The following is a 22263-nucleotide window of genomic DNA, read 5'->3' as shown; positions in this document are numbered from 1 at the left end:
TCAGTCGGACTCGACGGTCGTCCGGTTATCGATGGGCCTCTGGCTTTCAGCCGCGCACCTAGCCCTAAACAACCCATACGCCCTGAGCCAGCCGTACTGCTGTTGCTGATGGTGCTGGTGGTGATGTCCATTTCTGGTCTCGGTCGCGGCGATCCTTTGTCCAGCCACAATGGCTGCGAGGCAGTTTTTGCGCGCAAGCTCGCGCTGAGCTTGCAGCCGGTGCACCATGGCGCCTGCGATGAGAGCCGATACCACTGCCGAAAGCGTCACGATGACGAAGAGAGCGCTGAAGCCGCTGATCGGCAGGCAAATCCCATACACCACCTCCTCGCGTATTCGGCCCTAAAAGACGAGGAACAATGATACAGTGACCCGATCCTTGGATTGGCAAAGGATCGTATGTGAGTAAGGCATACTTGGAACACGGTCACGGCCTCCGGATGGCTGTCGGGGCTGAAGGCAAGGTCAGCCTCGGAGATGACTTCGTAGATGCCGGACACGCCCACGTCGGCACTGCGCACCTTTCGGTCGGACACGACAAGCGAGCGCTTGCGCCGACTCGTCGTCGCGCTCAGCGGTTCCAGCTGTGGCTTGGTCTTGTTACCGTTAACCGTGGTGTCGTTGACGAGCTGTTCCATGGCCTCGGCGATTTTCGAGGGCTCCCTCGACTTGCCTTCCCGAGATCGGCCACCGAGTGGGTCGAAGATTGCGTCCTCGCTGTCGTCGGGCTCGAGCTTGCGCGGCCCGTGTGGGAAGTGATCCTGCGGCTGGTAGCGCGTCACTCGCGCCGGTTGCACCGACTGAACCGAGAAAATCAATACGTGTGTAGGTGTTTTTTTTTTTTTTTTTTTTATATAAGATTGTATATGAATCGAGGATCAGCCTCACTTTTTAATTTTTCCATACGTACCAAGAACGGCTGGGATAGCACCGGGTCCTCGCCGACGTTGATTACGGGCTCGGGCGTCGTGGATGTGGCCTGCTGCGCTTGAACCAGGGGTGAAGCGGCTGCCGATTTCTCGAGTCCGCCGAGGAAGTGGCCGCCGATCGCAGCCATCCCGTCGCCTCCATTGTGCACCAGATCGTCGTACAGCTGAGCCGAGGCTGACGGAGAGGGCCCGTCGTCCGATGACTGTGGTCGCTGACTGCTGCTCGCCGGAAGCTCGGGGGCGTAGGCTTGTTGCCGGATGTCGTTGCGATCCTGGAGGTAGGGGCCGAGGCTGTCACCGATCGCGCCGTTCCCGCTCGACTGGCAGTGGTCCAGGCAGCCGTGCCGGCAGATTTCAACCTTCATAGATGAAAAGAGGAGGTGAGAGGTGTTTTTTTTTTTTTTTTTTTTTTTTTTTTTTTTTTTTTTTTTTTTTTCTTTCGGAAAACAGGTCAGACGAACCTTGCACTTGATGTGCACGCTGAGAGCGTCGGGAAACTTGAACGCGTGGAAAAAGGCGTAGGTGATAACGGTAGCCCTGTCGTCGGAGCCTCGGGCCTTGAGGAAACGGCTGATCATTTTCGGCCTGAGGACGCAGCCGAACTCGTCGCTTAGCTGTATCGTGTGGCCACCGCCGTCCGAGGCAACGCAGGATTTCACTCGCATGTCGAACTCGCCTGTTTGTAGAAGGATTTGTGTCGAAAGGAAGGAAAATAATAATACGCGTTGTTAGTCAAGTGCGAGTGAGATACCGGATTTGGCCGAAAGCGCCAAATACCTTGCATTTTGCTGTGGCGCTCGTTACCTCTGTAATCGTTAATCGCGACGACGAGGGTCAGGGTTGAGCCGAGGGGTACTATGCCAGAGACGGGTGGCGCCCATGGACCCTTGCCGTGCTGTATCTCCATCCAACAGTCCACATTGTCGCCTGCAATCGTTTTTGGTAAAATTTTTCTTTTTCTGATTTTACAGCTTTTGCAGATTATTGTTGAAAAGGTAATGTTTTTTTTTTTTTTTTTAATGGAAGTAGAAAAATCGTACATTACAGAACGACGAGCTCAAGCTCTCAATCACGGCTATTTGCATGGCAGTAGAAAGTGAACGAGTATAGTCAGACGGCCTCATGCCACCCAACGCAAAATAATTTTTCAACGTCTTTTTATTTATACGTTTTATTTTTATTAAAAAATTGTGTCAGGTATTTTTAAATGCATGAGTATGTTACGGGAACTTTTAATAAAACTCTGATGGCACGAAATTTTCAGTAAATATTTGTTGATAAAAAGGTATAAAGCCGTTAGAAATATTTATCAGTTTTATTATACGAGCAAAAAGTTGGTCAATGTTTGTAGCGCAAAATTAATTATTTTTAGATACAAATTACAAAACCCCGAAAATACATACTGTTCATCGTTCCCAAAATACACCATTAATATTTCCTTTTGATCAACGTTCACTCTGTTGTTCCCACCACGCAAACATAATACGTGTAACGAACGGGCACTGATTAAAAATGCATACCTCTAAAGTCGAGCTGTATGACGTCGAGGTCAGCAATCACCATAGGAGGTTTAGATGCGGTTTTCTCGTAATCATTAAACCACTCGCAGCGCAGCCGCTTTGCCTCGTCCCATACCTCCAGCAGATCCTTATCGTACTGCACGACAACAGTATTTTCATAAAACTGACCGTGCATATCTGGCTTCGTGCCACACCTGCGTATTCAATACGTAAATGTTATTTTTTCGGTTAACTTGCACATACAAGTAATTCTGCGCAAAAGTCTCTCTCAAAATTGAAAACGTATTTTTTCAAGCACATCATTGAGATGAAGATATCTTTTTGTTTTATACCTTAGTAGAAAAAATCAATGAACATAAATTAATAAATGTGTGTCATTCGCTTTCGAGTGTTTTATTAAGAAATTTTTTTTAGATATTGCAGAAAACTAATGAATATTAGTATTTAGCTTAGCCAAACTAGAAAACGTTCCTTATAATTTTTTCTTTGGTTAACAGTTAACGGGCAAAAGACTTGCAAAATCGTATTTTTCAAAAGTTGTTGGAGCTTTTCTTTATGGGACCGCTTACATTTAATACACATGTTTTTATGTACGACAAACTTCAATGAATAATTTTGTACCGTTTCTCGTGACGTCGAGTACCACAGCTTCTCGATCGTAAAATTTTGAAATTCAAACGGCCTCTCGAGCCTTTTACAGCGTAATGAAAATATTCAAAGGGGCGTAATGCCTGCAGGGCTCTTTTTAATTTTCAATTTCGCGCAAAAGTACGCACACTCCCGTTTCAAACGTTTAAAATCGATTTCCGCAGAACTGCACTCACACCCGATACTTTAATTAAATGCATCAAACGAATTTTAATTAAATTACGGACAGAACAATTTTTTTCTGACACAGCAGCAAAAGTATGTCAATCAAGTCAAAACGCTTTCATGACAAATTTCACATGAATCAGTGAAAGAGAAAAAGTAGGAAATGCTAAAAAAAAAAAAAAAAAAAAAAAAATCCAAAGAAAAAATGAAACAAAAATACATACACATAAAATGGAGATTTACCTTGCGTAAGCTATCCTGAAAGAGAAGAAAGTTTGGCTGGTGGAGGGTGGCACGTAGACGCACCGGGGATCCGAGTGCTGGCCCTTGGACGAGACGATGCCCTCGAAGGGCTGCGAGAACGACAGATGCACGTCCATGTGGTCCTTGCCGCACATCACCTCCAGCGATTGTATGGCCGGCATACCGTCCGGCCGCTCCAGCGGCCAGATATCGCTGCTACTCCTCACGTACCTCAAGCCAACCATCTATTGGTAAAAACAATCGTTTTCCATGTACTACTTTTTACTATGTATCACGTGCCATACAGTATTTTTATGTGTTTGCATTTGAGCATCATGTACACATCGGATTGAGTTGTTTATATGTGGGATATAGTCAGTTAATATCTTGTCTAATCTTCTTCATATCTCAAGATTTAAATTTAATATAAGAAGATTGTGGTTACACGTATAGGTATGATAATATATATAAAGCACACTCCGGTCTTATCTAACCTGGCTGTTTCTACTTGTAATGTACGAGCTAGCCGCTCACTTATCGTTTCAGTAAATATCAGGAGACCAAAAAAAGTAAGTAATGCTTCTGCGAAGCAATCATCGTTTTCTACATATATTTGAGCTGCAGTTGGATGTCGTTTTTGGTTTTAGCACCTCCAGAGCACACGAAAACAGTTTAACATTTCTTGTGCACCCCCGTGCAATTTATCAAATTGGCCCCTTTTAATTACTTTATTAACCGATAATAAAAAAAAAAAAAAAAAAAAAAAACAGTTATAACAGTAGCACCGCACTCGAAATGCAGCAACAAGCACACCCCTATGTATAAGCTCGATCAGCGAGTCTCTCGCCTCTCGTGTACATGCATAGGACATATAAAGCGAGTCGCAGAAGTAAAAAAAAGGCCAAACGGAAAATAAGTCACGCGAAAGAGGACAGCAGACTTCCTGCCGGTGGGGTACAAGAAAGAGCAGCAGCGTGTCCAGCGCACACACTCCCATTACTCGGCGATTCGCGGTAAAGTTCGCGAGAGCTCGCGTAGTGTATACACGACGCACGAGCAGGCGCCGCTTCCGCGGCACATGATACAGAAGCCCACTCGCACGCGCGCTTTTAGGTATAGGCGATACAGAAATAAGAGGGAAGAAGAAAACACTGTCTACGGCCGAGAAAGAAAGAAAGAGCACCGCTTAACGGGAGAGACGTCTTTACCGCTGCATTAACGGTCGTCGTTTTTCGCGCGCCTGCCGTCGTCAAAGCCGCCACTGCTTAGGCATACACCGACAGACACACATGCACGCCTTTACCGTCTACAATGCGCGTCGGCCCACTGGCGAAGACTCGTTTGCCCCCTTAGCTTCCCTTGTTCGTCCGCCCTTGCCGGTTTATTCCGGCTCCAGAGGCTGCTTCTCTTCCTCTTCGTTGCGCTACTTGGGCAATCGGCCTGGAGACTTTTATGGGCCGGAGGCTGCGCTTCGCTGGAAACGATTATACACCAAGGGCGATCGAGTTTCCGATTCCGTTCCCACCCGCCACGTGGGTAAGGAGATTTCATAAACGGGCCGTCGAAGTATGTGATTATCTGATTGACTCTGGGGCTATTTTTCTCTCTATTACGAAAACGAGAGTAGATTTGCTTCAGTGCATTGGTGATTTTATGCAAGGCCCACGTCGCCATCAAAGAAAACGTATAGTTGACACTTTATTTTTGCAAATCTGCAGTCTTTTTTTGGTTAACTAGACTAGAAGCTCTGGAATCAGTAGTTTTAATCTTATCAATGACAAAGTCGTTCGTGACAAGTTACACTTTGAAGTGCCAATTTTCATGTAATGAAGCAACCGTTTGTACTTAATGTTTTTCATGGCTGAGCTGTAGTAAAAATAATTTTATCGTTACCAGGTGCAAACTACTCGCAAACTACCACGATGCAGCACCGGAACTGGGTCATTAAATCAATCCCGGGAACGTTAAACGCACAGCCGGTAGTTTTCTGAAATAACATAGCTCCTCACGCGCGTGAGACTCGAAACTGATAGTTGCGGTTGAGAAATAAGAGATCGCTGCGGAACGTGTCTCTCGAGAGCGGCGCTAGAATTAGAAGTATCTTACGCGTAATGAGAAAATTAAATGTATCGGCGCAATGCACGCGTAGAGTAAAATTAAATTCTAACTTGGTAATAATTACAAGCAATTACTGTTCTTTCTCCTTTTTTTTTTTCATCGTTTCTAAAGTAAGGGTCATATTTTCGTTATATTCCATCTCTTAGTCAGGGGAAGGTAGTGTCGATGGCATTTTTATATAATTCATTGGATTAAGTATTTCACACGATTTTACGCTCTTGCATGTTCTTCGCAAGAGCAAGGTTCTATTAAATTTGGAAAAACTCTGTTCGAAGATACCGTAGTAGTTCGATCGATTCAGCTGATACTGCATTGCAATCGAGCAAGTGTTGGTCTACAAATGAAAAAAAAAAAAATTCCATAAAATTGGAAGGTTATTAAAAACGAAGCCCTTCAAGTACTACTATAGCGAAGTACTAAAAAAAAAAAAATGTTAAATTGCATCGTTCATCAGTTAAATTGAAAACTTTGCAAAAAACAATTAATAAACAACAAACGAAGCCAAAGTATAGCTTGTAAAATTCAATTTAAATTTCAATAAACGTCTCGCGAGTGAGTCAAGAGGAGCGAAGAAAAGAAAAGAGGGTAAAAAGGAAAACATTTCACTTTCCGGCCGCCGCAATTCAGAAACGCGAGCGCAAACAATGCCAGATAAAGCTGCGCAGCCTCTGAGAGAAACCCCGTCCATTCAGCAACAGCTAAAGACGCACATAAAACACCCAAGAGAGTGAGTCGAGGTGCGCGCGAGGGAGTAGTTAATACACAAAGGGGGAAAGAGGAAGAAGGAGAAAAGACGCTTGGACGTTTATTGTGTGCATCTGTACTCGTGTTCGTACATGTCGAGGTTTGCAAGTGAGGAGAAGAAAACGAGGGAAATGCAATTATCCTACGCCCGGTAAGAGACTCGGTTAATTAATCCTAGACTGCGCGAGTCAAATCAGTTTGACGCCCGCCGCCGAGTTGCTACGCTAATTAGGAGTACATTGAATCTTAGGCGAAGGCGGCAGGTGCGCGAGCTCGTGTCTAGTGTTCCAGGACATGTTGGAGTCTAGATACTCTGGATTCTTGGATCCTGCATGTTTTGTACAGGCAAGCATTTATTTTTACACTCGTTCAAATGTATTCTCAAGTTGCTTAAAAAAACAAAAAAAATTATTAATAATGCATGATTTATTTTAATGGAGATTTTTGTTTGTCTAGGTTTCGTATGGTCTGTCATAGGAATTACAAGTGGCATAACAATAGATTTTTAAAGTCAAACAATTTATAATTTTTGTTTGCAAAATTTTTTTATTCAAAAAAATTTCATTGTTTGGTTGGACGATGCATTCAGTAATAAGTCACTTGAGAATTAAAAAAAAAAAAAAAAAAAAAAAACAAGCATTTGAGGTAGTAAATGGACTTTTACTTTGCGAGTACAAAAAGGAAAAATATTTAATAATGTTGAATATGAATTTATTGTCTAAATAAAGGTTTCTTGAATTCGTCATTGAAATAATAATCATAAAGAGTGGTAATAAAATAACCAATTATTATTTTTATTTTTACTGACTCTTTCGAAATTAATCATCAGTCTAATTAAAAACAAATTCAAATGAAACAAAAACCAATATGATATCCCAATCTTGAAACGAAGATTCAACGCCATCAGCTACTTTAATGTTTGCAAATACCAAAAGATTCACAGCTACGATTTACGTAAAAATTAAGTATCGAATAGTACCACCAACGCAATTTTATTCGAACAAAACGGAGCCTGATTTCAAGTGGAGCTTTAACGATAATTGGGTGTCGTTTCATTACTGCTTAAAAATGAGGGGAGTAGGGAGTGTTCCTCTTTTTTTTTTTCATGAAAAGGCGAATAAACGAAAGACGAAGATGAGGAGGCTCGTGTTAACGGGACGCGCTCACGAGTGACAGAAAAGAAAGAAAAACGAAGGCGCGTGAGGCTACTCGCTTGCAAGCTGTTCCCCTGTCTCCCTCTGCTCTTTGTCGGGAGATCGGTGATTCCGATGTGCTTGTATAACTTTGATGAATGGTGTTGCCTCGCGGCGTTCGGGCTGCAGATGAATCGATTCGATTTTGTCAGGACATGCTTGTCGATGTAAATTTTCGAGGTGTTCTATCTTACGATTACTCAATGTGTACAATGAAACTTTATTTTTAATGTATTATTTTAATGCTCGATATCCGTCCATGTCTATTTCAATTAGTTATACGTTAAGTTATCCAAAAATTAAAAATAATTTTTTAACATTGCCATTGATATATGTACTGCGTTTGTTGCATGCTGAGTAGATTTCAGTTCCACATTTAAAAAAATCTCCTTCATTGATAGTTGCTCGGTTATTTATTAGGATAAATAAAAAATAATCATTTAAGAGTCCTCTCATTTTTAATTTCATTCGATTTCAGAGAACGTCACTTTCATATCTCTTGTATATAACGGCGATAGTCAGTATCAAGTATCAAATCAACAAGGTTTTGTCAGACTATCATTCGACCAATCGATTTGTTCAAGCCATCAGCCAGAAGTTAGCAAATTCATCACCATCATGTGAACACTGACAAAGAAACCCGTACCGTTACAGAGACGCTCCCATATAACTTTATATCAATTACCACGGAATAACTAACGATGCATCATAAATTTTGCACCCAATCACTTGAGTCCCAGCGTCGTCGTCGTCGAAAAGACAACATTATTATCCATAGCTCTCTCGGCGACGCGTTGTTATCGCGATCTGAGCAGCCGATCGATCCAAACGATCGTTAAAAAAGCACTGCCGACCGATTCACCACTCGAAAGCTCAGCAGAGTCGGGCGCCCTGGTTGATCATTTGTAAGCGCAGCTCCTAATAATCCTTGCGCGAAGACGGCGATTATGACTGCTCGGAAGGAGAATGTCAGTTCTCAAGAGTTTCCGATTCGCACGTCACTAGACTCGCGTGTGCACAAACGAGACATTACGTATTGTAACCACGCCGATTTTAATGACGCTCCTCTCCTCATGTTCTCTTGTCAGTCGAAAAGTGTATTCAGGGGGGGGGGGTGGGGTCGAGTTGGATGAGCTAAGCAAGATTTCACTCGACGTTTCTCGAGATACTTGTATACGTATGAAGAGGATTTGTACGGCAATGGCAGTGCGAGGGTGAAAAGCTTTTGTGCTGCATTGGGTTGCCATGTTGCTTTTATTGTCGTTGTTGTTGGTGAGCTGTCACTCACACAAGTGCTCCAGTGCAGGTAATTGCTCGCACCGTGACAGGTGCGTGAATATGAATGCACACATGAGTTGGTTTCTCAATTCTTGTTACTGTTAAGTTGGTTTTATTTGACAATCATTTAATTGTATGCACGTGTTTTGCTTTTTTTTTTCGAAGATCAAAACTACATTGGACTTTAGATTATCAAAAAATACAAACTACCAAAAAAGAGGAGAGATGGAAAATCTTAACTTAACATCACGCTTTATTTTACTGTTCCATTTCGTGAAACAAAAATGAAAATAAAAATAGCAAGCGGTGGCCCTTGATGCTATGAAACTAATAATAAAGAAAGCGCCAACTCACCATGTAGATCAGCGTGCTCAGTAGTCTCCACAGCCCAGGCATCCTGGATTTCCCAGCCTCTCCACGCTAAATCACGCTATTCTGTAACCAAACAAACAAACAATCGTTAGATAAACAAACAAAAAAAAAAAAAAAAAAAAAAAAAAAAGAAGTAAACACGCAAGGAAAATACCTATTTCATTTTTCCTGTACAGTTTTTTCCTCTTTCGCGAGAATCCTTCTGCATTGCTAACCCGATCGATTTTTCCCTTCCCTTATCTTTTATTTATCCGCAAGATCGGAGCACGGAGCTCCCCGTCCATACCGCGGATATCAATTTCGCGCAACGTTATCTCAGCTCCGATCTTAATGAACCACACATATAACGCATGTGTCCCCGACGCATGTTCAATTATTCGCGCTCTCTCCCGTTGCCGGAACGGATTCGCGTGTTTACAAATCGCTCGCGCGAGGTAAAGCACGACCCGTGTAATGCGCGCTATCGCGGGGCGATCGTCGAATTAGAGACCGGATAGTGCAAATCGAAATCAAAGAAGCTCGTGTTTTTCACCTCCTGCCGTATATTACACTCACGTAATGTGTAAGAGGCACTTTGGTAATGCGCGCAAATTACAGAAGTTGTTTCGCAACCCGTGTATGGTTTCCTCAATTTACGCGGCCTTGATGACTCACTTTTATCCTGTCTCTCCTTTTTATTTTATTTCATTTTTTTGTTTTTTTTTTCGCAAATCAATCATAACACTGTCACCACAACAGCGTAGCCGACAATGTAAAAAAGTAACCACCTGAACCGCGATATCTAAGTTCATCCCTGCTTTCTCGATTACACTCCTCTCCTCCTCTTTTGCTCCACGATACCTTTCCTCGATTTTCTCGTGTACAGCCCGAGCGAGATCACGTAATTACAGGGGAAGCGGGTAGATACAGAAGAAGGTAACCACAGGCGAGCAGTTTGCCGATGCGACGCGCTGCGCAACTTTTGATGGGTGGTTCCGCTGTCGTCGCTCGCGATGATACGCATCATTAATTAGGAGGGGCCGCAGCAGCATCACGTTAGTCTCTCGTTCCTTTTTGCCGTTTTTTACTGCATTACTTACAGCTGGGACGGTATTTTGCACAAAGGGCGGGCTTTTTTATTCCGGAGTATGCGGAAAAACGGTGCATCCCCGGGGATCTAAATAAAACCATATCGCGCGAGCAGATTAGATTACGAGCTCGGGAATTTGAGCGCGGTTTTTTTTTCACGATCCGAGGCAATTAATTGCATAGAATCCGAGTATTAACGATGCTCCGCGGGACGCAAGAACTGCAGATGGTTATCGCGAGCGACTTTGTCGATGTTTACGAGTTGATTGCCGGCGAGTGAGAGCTGAGAGACAATAGTCGCATGCCGTGCTTACTTCGAGGCTGTGAGCGCGCAACTTGAAAGTAAGGATCGTCGTTTGCGATTTTAGGTGGATGAAAAGGTAATAGTTATTACTCGAGCACGAAAAAACGATATTCTCCAGATCAATCATGCCAATGTGTTTTGTTCGTGTAGAGATAATTTTATTACCAACGCTGATGAAGATACAAGAACACGAATTGATTAAAAATATAAATTATGGTATCGACGAGCGTAACAAATTTCAGCGATATTGTAAATCGAGTCTATTAAAACGATAATTGCGGGATTTGGTAATGATAACTTATATAGTTGAATATCAGGTATATACGCATGAATTTATTTTTATTTACAATTGCGAATGCCTACATTTTTTCTTGTACTGATTGGCTATCTAGTTTTTCCAGGTGCATGCAGAGAGAAATAAAAAAATAATTGACTACTGAAAGTCTTGGCTATACCGGAAAGTTTAATTGAAAACACGATGTCACACTATGCTGACAAAAATCCCTTGCCTTTGGAGTTTTATCATATACAGAAGCACGAGTGGGTGAGTGTGATTTGTATAATAAGATTTTTAGATTTGTCAGATTTTGTTAATTTATTTTTCGTACTTCTGTGTGGGGAGAAAAAAAAAATTACAATTTCAGCAGCCACGCTAAACACATGTACCTTACAGGAAAACACATCAGTCGATCATTTAATTATTCCACTACTAAAGTATAGATACTCAATTTGATAAGTTTCTCAAAAAAGCAAAACATTACTGAACGAACAACAAATATTATAAATTCATCCGTCAAACACAAGATCGTCCCGAAGCTCTCTTAAACTCCCTCATCATTGCATTAACATTGACGTCCGTGGCCAAGTTTAGCGCCCCGCAAAACATAAATCGAATGAGCTACTCTATCGAGTTTGCGACTTATCGCTCTTGTTTCGCTAGCGCCGAGTTGTAAATCGAGTAAAGTAGTTCGGGGCTTGATTTTTACGCGCCGCTGTAACTCGTTCGAATTAGTTTATCACCCTTGTATACGTAATATGCGGGTACCATTTTCCTTCCCTCTGAAACGCGCGAGTAAATACCGGTTATGTAGCAGCAATGCTAAATATCGCCCAATCGAGCACTTGGCAAATCTATGGCGATCGTGATCGATGGATCAATCGATTAATTAATTCTATGGCTTTTAGGGTGATGTTTAGATCATACCCTACTCTCTTGCATTACAATACTCGCGAAACCAGTTACTCACAATTTGCTGCTCGAGCCCACAAAGCATCTCGATTACATTATCAGTGATATATTCACAATGGCTTGCGCCCGATAAGTTTCACTAGCCATTAGAGTATCTTTCGCAAGTGAACGACAAAAGCAAAGACCAGCCGATTTTTCCCCAATTAATGCTACTGTATCTCGAGCCGGCGCCACATATCATTCGAGATTTCTCTCCACTTCTTCCTTCCCGGAGATATAATCCAAAAGAAAGAAAGCAAAAAAAAAAAAAAAAAAAAAAAAAATGAAAGAACCGCGGTCGGCACGTGCGACAAAATCGGCACGGCATTTTTCCACTTCACGTGCTTGAAAAGCGCAATAACACGCTGGCTATCATCTCACGGGGAGAGAAAAATAAAAATAATGGAAAAAAAAGAGGGAGGAATCTTTTCCTCCCATTTTCGCTCCCGGAACGTGAGAGCACTTTGCTCTCGCGTCGTCTCACCGCAAACGCACACACGAGAACTCGCGCACATGGTGGTACATAAGCGACGAGGCACATGAATTCGCAATTTGTTAAAGCACAGTTATGCTCGCTCTCTCTCTCTCTCTCTTTCTTTCTCTCTCTCTCTCTTCCTTCTTTCGTTCTCCTGCCTGGGTAATGTATGAAGTGGCTTCGCGCCGCCGCTATTACTTGGCTGCTCTCTGCCTCTCTTTTACTCTCTCTCTCTCCCTCTAAATGCTTCATCATGTACGCATTCGCACTCTCGAAGTACTTGTGTATATATGCACACGAGATAGAGAGAGAGAGAAGTGGTATCGGTATCACCGATGTACGTGTGCATTGTACGGCTCAGCCGCCGAGGTTGTTATTAATAACGAGAAGCCGCGCGAAAGAGGCGTGTAGAATTTCTTTTTCCAAGTGAGTGTGGTCCAGTCCGGTTCGGTGCTCGTAAAAATGTTGCAGATTTACAAGCAGTACTACCTATTATGTAGGTAATACCACCTGGTTTTAACAAATGTGGGTATAGATCCGTCGCATAAGTGTTTGTTATTGTTCGGTTTTAGAAGTCACACCGTTAGACAATGTTTCTTGTCAAAACTAATTCCAGGATTACTCAAACACATAAACTAATGGTTGGGATGGATTGAGACTAGTACTCAAAATACTTTCAAAAGCAGGGTAATTGTAATATCCATGCTACATGTATACATGAGCATAAAAAAAGTATTTGGGTCGGATTCAATAAAGAATGTTCCAATCGCTTGCTCTGGCTACCACTGCTGCTGTTTGCTAGTGGTCAAGTACATTTAGCCAGATTATCGCTGGTGAACGAACATGCCCCGAGAGATAGGGTTAATGTAGAAATGATAAGGTATAAGGCTGCCTTGTGAAGCTCCAATCGAAATTATAACAGTAAACAGCAGCAGTAGTAGCGGGGATTATAATCATCCAGAATTTCGTGCTTCGGTGTAACAATCATAATGAATGTCTAATGGGCGTAGGGAATATCGATGCAAACGGATCGTGAGCCTGTGTGGACATTAAGAGTGACTAATTTTCACTAGAGTGAGTACAATTTTTGCATTTTGAACGGTCTGTTTCGCTACTTAGATTCGTGAGAATGTGTCTTTGCCAAACTTGTCTGTTACTACTTATTTTAATCACAGGAAAAGGTTTGTCTTTCCAGAAATGTCTGATACTACTTTTTTACGATAGAAAAATATGTGTCAACATAATTATTCATGGCTATTCATCTTTATCCAGACATAATATATTTATGCCTAAGGATTTATTTTTACAATGCCATGTGCATATTACGTTCCATTTTGAAAGAAAAAAAAAATTGTCTTACCTTAACTGTCTATTACTACTGATTTTTGAAAAATTTTATAGAGTTCATTTTTAATAAATTGTCTGTTTCTATTGTTTTGTACGGGATACAAAGTTGGTCTTGAGAAAACCATCAATCACCATTTACGTAATAAAAAACGGTGTCTTAACTCATTTGTCTGTTACTACTGATCCTCATGAAAAGAAAGAGTTTTTGTGTGGTAATAAACTTTATTTTTAGAAAACAGTAAACCACTACGTTTCTGAAAAAAAAAAGGAATACTCCGTCACTAGTCAGACTAATACTACTTACTTATGTAAAATATGAAAGTAAGCCTTCATTTAACTGCTTGATTCTACTTCTTTACAAAATTTTGTCAAGATAAGACTTTTAATTACTACTTATTTTTTAGGAAAAAAAAGATGTGTGTCTCAAGTAATCTCTTTTTTATTACTTAAAGTAGGAACTTGTCTTAACTTATCTGTCTGTTACTACTCCTGTATTACTTAATTACGTAGGGAAGAACTTGTCTTGAGAAAACCATTAATAACTACTTACGTATTAACTTATCCCTTCATGACTAATTATTTTTAAGAAATAAAAGAGCAAGTCATAACTGAAATATAAAAAAAGTTTGTCGAGAGCAAACCCCCAATTGGGTTATTTTTTTAGCGAGATAAAAAAAACGTCTTATACAACCTGTCTGTTACTACTTATCTTTATGTGGAGAAGTTCGACTGTAATTATAAATCCATAACTATTTTATCAAAATATGATAAAACTGTCTCTTACTGCTTTCTTAACAAGATTAAAAGTTTGTCTTACTTAAACTGTCTGTTACTACTTGAAACTTCATGGCAAGAAGTTTGTCTTACCAAAAGTGTCTGTTACTACTTGTTCTCACAAAAATCAATCTGTTTCTAATTCTTTTCGGAAGACCAAAGTTTGTCTTTGTTCAAACTAACTGTTACTACTAAAAAATACGTAAGCATAGTGAGCTATATTGTTTTTTATTCAAGCACACAATTTTTTACATTTACCATGGCTGCACGGGCACGCGTATGTGGTATCTAAGAAAGTAGAAACAATGCACTGGTGTAACAACTGCAAGCAATATACTTTCGTAATACATAACACCACAATTACCTCGTTTAATTACGTCTAGTCACGGTACGGTATATTATCAATTTTTAAGTCCGGTCAACTGAATCAGTGAGATTTCAAGTATACCCAGTAAATATTCATAAATTTTTCACTGATTCCGCTCAAGAGATTATACACGCAAGGTATAAATAATTCTAGGGTACTTGGTTTCCAATCAATACACCAGAAGCCACCCTCAGCCATCGTGATGTTCAATCAGCAAATTTAAAGAAACACCTTTGAATCTCATCGCGTACCCTGCCTAATCGTCCCATACCGCAAGAATTTGCAGCTATGGTCACACACGGTGGCCACAAACCAGTACACGCGTACATCCGGTTTCTCGAGCATAGTTGAACTTCAAAGGCAGCCCAGGTAATAGACATTATGTGCACATATACTATAAGTACAGCACACCCGTACACTCGCACATATGATATCCACGTCGTTAGTTAGCCGCTATGATACATGTACCTACGTGTACGTGTATAACATACACGAGAGCATCAAGAAGCATCAGGCAGGAGAAACATATATAGAGATCCACGCTCTGGCGAGCAAATTAACCGAGTCGCGATTATGCCCGGTGGGGTCGCGCTTCGAGTACCAACGGGGTCTCCGGAGCACCAGCACTCCGCAGGAGGATACCTTGGATTACGTATACGGGTATCGTTCATGCACTCGCGAGTGTACATCCAACAATGTTCGAGGGAAGGAGGAACTACTCGCGTGTACGCGCTGCGCGCTTAAGTGCACCAGGAGAGACAGACACTGAGGGGAGACGTTACCGAGCTATCGACGCGCCCTTCCTACCCTGTACATCACTGAAACACGTGCCGGAAATGAGATTACAGCTTCCCCTGATGCATGGCTCTTCCTTGGCTACATACGGAAGTACACATGACTTTGAGTATGTTTATTGCAAAGCGCGGGTTTGCAAGCATGGGAGACACGAGAGAGCAATTGGACGACCTAGCATTCCTCTTATCTCGTCGTCTTGGCTACTCTCTCGGATCTCTTTTTTAAAATTTTTTTCTGTCAGATGGCGTATGAATTTTCGCCCCCTTGGTGTCGTTGGACGATCGGATACGGGTCTTTCGGAAATAGGCGATATTTGTCGCGATACCTTTCGATGGGGATTCTTCTTTTTGTTCGGTGGATTGTTGTCTTTTTTGTTTTTACGAGGATTGGGCTTTTTTCTACTGCTCATCTGTAATGTTAAACTTTGCTGGTTAGATGGTCTGAATATAATTATAATTGCTTGCTATAATGCCTGATAAAAATAGGCTTAGTGGACAAAAAAAAAACGATTTGTGCATTGCTAAAGAATACCATTCGATTTATCCGAGGTTAGTTAAGACTCCATAAATAAAACGGAACGCGTCAGTGGAGCTCGAGAGCTCTCTCGTATGTATTATTAGCATACACAGGACAACTTACTGATACACATTTTCTCTTGCACTAAAAATAAAAAGAGGTATCTGCACAGTTTGATAATATTCTATATACCATACGGGGATACAGTGTATGCGCGGCGAAACAGGCTTCCTCGCGATACCATCTCAATGAGCACACGTGTATACCTTACAGGTAATATAAGGTAGTACATATCCTTTACTGTTATAAAATCTTCTCTCTGCATAATACGCTCGGTGTATACGTGACGGGGAAAAACAACAATAACAAGAACAACAGCAGCAGCAGTACTAGCGCACAGTAACAACTCAACTAAACGAGCTATCACATCTAATTACCGCGCGCTTAAGCGTCGTTCAAATAAATAATGAAAAAAAGGGGGGGGGGCTGGGGCAGCGAGGACAGGATTGCGACGTCGTAAATCTAAATAGTCTATTGAAAGCGAGTAATAATGCAGCTCTGGACGTTTCAGAGCAGCTGCAGATAAGTGGATCGCGCTCGAGTGTGTGCATAAGTCGGTGTGGTTGTTTTGGGATCGTAAAACTCTTTGATCTTCCTATCTGGCGCTAGGCTGTACAGGATGTACCTACTTGTTGGACAAGGAGGATTCAAGTAGTATTGGTTGAACAGAGTTTTGTTATTATTTATTACGGGAATTTTTTTATTATTATTTTTTTTTAATCGCGCTTTTTTTGGTATCACAATAGGGTCAAGTGGAGTATGGTGGAACAAATGTTTTTCATAAAGTAGGTGGATATTTTTTTTATTGATACACAAGAGGTGCTTTTTAAATATTTAAAGCCTAATGGCGTAGAGAAAAATCTAGAAAAGGTAAGAATAAATCTGCGATTGTATACGTTTTTCATGTTGGACTGACAACTACGCTTGAATTCACGACTTTGAAAATAAGTGATCAAAATTTTTGTAAATAAACATTTTTTGGGCGATAAATGTGACGTGTACGTATATTATTTGTTTTAATCATCAAGAGTGCACGTTTGAACATGTAAACTTAACACCTCGTTGGCAGTACAGAGTAGTAAAGAAATAAATGGGTTAACGTGAGAAACGTAAATGTAGCATAAATATCTTGATTGCGCATCTACGCGCACGTGGTTTCATTTATGTAACCAGTTATTTCACATTTAGTTCAATTAGCTCTTTTAACGTCCGGAAAGTGAAGCAGACGTTTTTTTGGCGTACAAGGTATTTTCCAACATCAAAGCAGGGCGGTTTTTACGTAAAAAGTAAATAAAAATAGAGTCGGAAAATACGAAAATATTTCAACGTTTGATGTATTCAAACCTTTTGAAGATTTGAAAATTCGTAACTAAACTTTTCACGCTCAATTTTTATAAAAATCTAAATCAAAAAGCAATTAGCCAAGCTGAAAAAGTCCTTGAATGTTTAGTATTGCGCGATAAACGCATGTACGTGGATAGTAAGGAAAGCCCCGGCTTAAATATTGATATCGCTTATTGAATGAGAACGCCCATTTAAAAGTCAACTGCACGATGTTGAAAATAGAGGAAGAAACGGCTACTCCTCCCACTTTTCACGACACTGTCCAGAGGACGGACAAAAAGTTGTAAAAAGAGTACACACACACACACGACCACCGCAAGCACGACTATCAGCAGCGGTAGCGGCTGAGTCGCGCGTCTGGTGCACGTCCTGTACGCACACTCGCGCGGCTTCGATTATCCCGTGCCGGCCAATTATCTTGCTCTCGCGCTCGGGAAGGAAAACACATACACGTGCACACGAGATCTAGGCGGCACATGGTGTATAAGTAAGCAAGCACGGCCAGCGCGCGCGGCGCGCTTATTAGAGCGTCGTATTTGGCCGTATGCGGCGTCGCCGCTTAATTATCGCCCGAGTCGCCGCGCGTACCGCTCCTCTTATCTCTCTTTATTTCTCTGTAAGCGTATGATCTACAGGCAATACCTCTTTGGTTCTCCGAGAGCGAAAAACCCGCTAAGATTTGGCGACTCTTCAATTAGTCTCTGTGTAATGTCGCTCGGAGAGACGTAAGCTATACCGACCTCTCTTTGTTTTTTTCGCGATTTCTTCAAGCTGAAGACGAGGGTTCTGATTTGCAAACACGGGGGCAAAGGGACTAGGATTTTGTTTTATCGGTATCTCAGAGGAATTCCCTGCGTTTCATCAATATTGATTTCTTGAGGGGCAATGGCAGTATTAGAAATTTAAGCAGAGGATTTTGGTGTATTGAATTTTTCATAAAATTATGGTGATAGTGGGTTAGAACAAAATGTTATAAAATATTTTCTCGGCACGGATTATACTTCATGTGGTAGCATCATTCTATTTTACTTTGATACTGCACGTTATTGGTACTCGAAGAAATATTTGTAGGCAGTGTTGCCTTGCTGTTTCGAAATTTTTTATCGAATTTGTACAAAATAAATATCTTACATGCAAAAAATTATTAGCTTGCCGTAACAGCCCGAAAGTACAAGGGTAAATACGTGGTCGAATTTTGAATCCACCCAACTTTCTTCCTCCCACGGCCCTCTGGCAAGTCTACCTGTATTATTTTAATCAACTTAAACTTAGCCTTTCTCCCTCATCATCTCTTTTTAAAAGTTTTCCAGAGTTGAGGGAGAAAGTAACGAGATTTAGTGTAGTTATGATTTTCTGTGAGTAAAATAAATTTTTTTTTCCAAAAAAATTTTTACAGCCCAATTGATTCTTGGTTAGCCAAGTTTAACATTTGCGATAGGAAATCATCCAAATGACAAAAAAAATTATGATTAAATTTAACTAATAAATGGAAAATCTTCGACTTCAACAATAAACAACAAAATCGGTGAATATAAAAATCGTTTATTTTTCACAACCACACTGTATCCTAAATGCAGAGCAATATTCTTTTTTCGTAAATTTTTATCAAAGTCTACGCATCATCACGTGAGAGAGCGTCAGACAATAAAAAAAAAAAAAAAAAAAAAAAAAAAAAAACTCAAACACGTTTCTCTCGCAACTCTCGTAACAAACTAAAACCAGAGGAATCCAAGGAATTTACCCACCAGTAGTTATCACCACTCAAGAACCCACGAATTCCAACATAAACTAATCCAATCGATCCTCGAGTCCCAGGTATAATCCTGAAAGCGTCACACCCGTAGCTAAAGTCAGAATCGCGTGTCCATCAAGAAAAGTCCCCTAAAGTCGTTCGGAAGCAATTCGATGCATCGACGAAGCAGCGAAAGCATAATCTAACGGTCGTCATTGAAAAGTGCAAAAACCAACCAAACAAAAAAAACCATCAGGGATTTTTTCCCGTAATGTAAGCGTTTCGTTCGCTTCGGCGTCTTCTTTTTTCCTTCTGAAAGCCGAGCGGCTATCGTCACGCCTCATTTCTCTCAACTAAGCCAGCGGTGTCTCTCTCGCTCGTCAAGTGTCGGTGTACCGATCGTCGCCTCTTTTAAGGAAAGAAAAAAAAAAAAGGTCAAAGTCGAGCGAAACGTAAAAGTACAAATTTACTATTTTTTTTTTTCTTTTCTTTTTTTCACATTGATTGCTGTCGAAGATTTTGCATGCTTTTTCTGGGTGTGTGCGTGTGGACCCGCGTGCCTTTTCCCACGGTCTTGTTTGTACGCGTGCTCGAAAGAAATGTTTAATTAAAGGGCTCTTTTGAGAGAAAGAGAAAGATTTGCTGCACGGAAGAACTGGCGTAACTGCGGTACGGTAATTCTAACTTTTATCGTAATTTAATTAGAGGGACGGCCGAGAGTTGCAGTGCGTGCGGAGTCGCGGTGCAACAATCTTGCGATTCTTGGAATAGTCCTCTAGCTGCTTTTGCTGTCGAAGTGTTTATTTTTGAGTCGAGGCTTCCTTTTACTTTTTCTTGTTTTTTTTTTTTCCAAATTGTCTAATATTCGTGATGATAACTTTTAATCGCCCGCACAAGGAATTTTGTGAAATTGTTCGTTGCAAGTGTTTGAGCTACGAGGATGGATTTTCAATAATGCGGAATGTCAAATTTATAAAGTTTATCCTTCCACCTCAACAAATATGCTTGCATAGCATCCGATACAGACTGTACACCTATATCTGCTGTGTAAATGGTTTTCCTATCCACGCCAAGACTGTGAGTTTTACTGATACAGATAACTCGTAATTTTTCACGTGAAATTAAATTGTTTGTAACAAGCCGTATAAAAAGCCGTTTAAAATTTTTTTTCATTCATTAAATTCAAGCCAGCTGTATTGAAAAGTGCTAATTAAACGTAAAAAAAATGTATCCACTGTTTTCAAGTACAAGAATATCGCCTCACTCTATCTCTCCCTAATTCTTTCATTGCTTACGAGAGACAGTTACAAATGAGCTGACGATTAGATGAGAGATACCAGTGTTATGAGAGACACCCGAAAGTAAGTGAGACGATATACGATACCTTTTATTATAGTATACGAAATATTCCTTGTTCAAGTTTTTTTTTTTTTTTTATTATTATTCAGTATACCTTACGTATGGATGCGAGGTATAGGTGTACTTGTTTGACCGCATGGATTTCCTCCAACCTACTTTTGTCCTACAACGTAAAAATTTATTTTCTACCGCTCTATCCAATCGAGTCCTAAGACGTATACAGTTAAAAGAATTTCCCCCCCGATTCCTCGACTAACTTAAAACCATCCTACAAGATCCCACGGCCAAGGACAAGCCGAAATCACCTCTCCTAAGTACACAATAAATTCTCAAAACGGTCCCCGCCGACCGACCCCGAGCCAGCTCTCTCGCTGATCGGATGCTAATTTATGCCTAAACACAAGAGAATGAGCGGACCCGCTCTCGTCATCTCCGTCTCCTTTTTCTTCACGGCCGACTTCCCTCCCCCCAACATTTTCCAAGGCGTGATTTACGAGCCACGAGACCCAGCACTGGTACTCCTCTGCGCATAAATGAAGCCGTTGTCACGTCCCGAATGAGAATCCGTCAATATGTGCCCGCACAAGCGTACGACACAACAGTTATAAGTGACCCCCCGGCTCGGTCCACTTCATTTTTTCGTGGAAGTGTAAAAACCTTTGCTCTCGAGAGAGTATATCATATATACATTTGCGTTCTGCAGCGCGTCTTCGCAAAGGGGTAAGAATAAAAAGGTGCTGGCGCGGTAGATTCTTATCTAAGCCTCTCTCGGCGGAGCTTACACATCGGGATGTATGTGTGCGCGTATACGTACATCGGAACTGCCCGTGGCCCGGGAGACCTGCATAATTTAGGATACCGTTACGTAATTTTTGGCAGGGCCCGCCGCTCGGAGCGTCAAGCGTTTCCTTCTCCTTTTTTTTCTCTCCTTTCTCCGACCGTCCCTTCATCTTCGGATGCTGCGGCACTGGCGCGTATATATGCACGATTCGGTGATAGAGTGCGAGAGAAACCACCGTCGTCGTCGTCGTCGTCGGTCAGTGGCCTTTTTTTTTCCACTGGACCGGACATTTGGATTATAGAGAGCCGGTTTAACTTCCATTTCAACTAGGGGCCGCTTTTACTGCCACCACGTGTGTTCGAGGCAGCTTTTGGGGATTGATTTCTAACGAAGATACGTACTACCGTGGTATCGGCGGGCCGTAGAGGAAATACATCACCCGCTGAGCTCACCAGATTTTCGATAATGGCGCGCAAAGAGTTTTTGTGGGTTTTTCAACTCAACCATGCAGTCGGTGCGGTATCTTACCACGGGATTGACAATTTTTTATGTACCTGTATACCGTTTAATTAAATTACGCGCGCGAGAAGCATACGCTCGTATTATAGTCGCTCATCATCGGGCAACCGGATGCTGTCGACGTTTATGGTCCATACACTTTAGTTTTTACTGTCACGTGGTTGAGATCCTTGGCTCATTCGTAGTGTCGCATACCACAATTTGGTGATGTTTACGTATATGATAAGTATTCTTTATCGTTACAGCTGTACCTAAGACGTATAAGTACGCACATCAGTGACGACAGCATTTGCGACGCGTCGTCTTAATTCGACCTTCAACTTTGAATTTAGAAAATTGATTTCAATCAAATATTCAGCTTCAAGGTGGTACCTCCGAAAGTTC

General features: G+C 41.5%; 1 protein-coding gene across 1 annotated transcript; it reads right to left on the bottom strand.

Moving 5' to 3' along the window:
• On the bottom strand, positions 1-9234 carry m (zona pellucida domain-containing protein miniature). The gene is made up of 8 exons (XM_023390907.2): positions 9193-9234; positions 3506-3750; positions 2450-2643; positions 1707-1856; positions 1391-1605; positions 911-1288; positions 417-800; positions 1-342 (listed from the first exon to the last, which is right to left on the bottom strand). The coding sequence occupies exons 1-8, from the start codon at positions 9232-9234 to the stop codon at positions 1-3; spliced, it is 1950 nt and encodes a 649-aa protein (XP_023246675.2).
• Between the last annotated feature and the right edge of the window lie 13029 nt (positions 9235-22263).

Source organism: Copidosoma floridanum, unplaced genomic scaffold, assembly GCF_036245765.1.
Source record: "Copidosoma floridanum isolate Cflo_tuat_1 unplaced genomic scaffold, Cflo_Japanese_pri ptg000029l, whole genome shotgun sequence".
Taxonomy (NCBI): Eukaryota; Metazoa; Arthropoda; class Insecta; order Hymenoptera; family Encyrtidae; genus Copidosoma; species Copidosoma floridanum.
The sequence above is the reverse complement of the archived record's forward strand: the minus strand, read 5'-3'. Positions and strand labels throughout refer to the sequence as shown.

Coding starts and splice junctions, on each gene's coding strand:
- m (XM_023390907.2), bottom strand. CDS start 9,234: ATGCCTGGGCTGTGGAGACTACTGAGCACGCTGATCTACATG. Junction 1,606..1,706: donor GCGCCACAGCAAAATGCAAG/GTATTTGGCGCT, acceptor TTCTACAAACAG/GCGAGTTCGACATGCGAGTG. Junction 343..416: donor AGGCCGTGACCGTGTTCCAA/GTATGCCTTACT, acceptor CTCGTCTTTTAG/GGCCGAATACGCGAGGAGGT.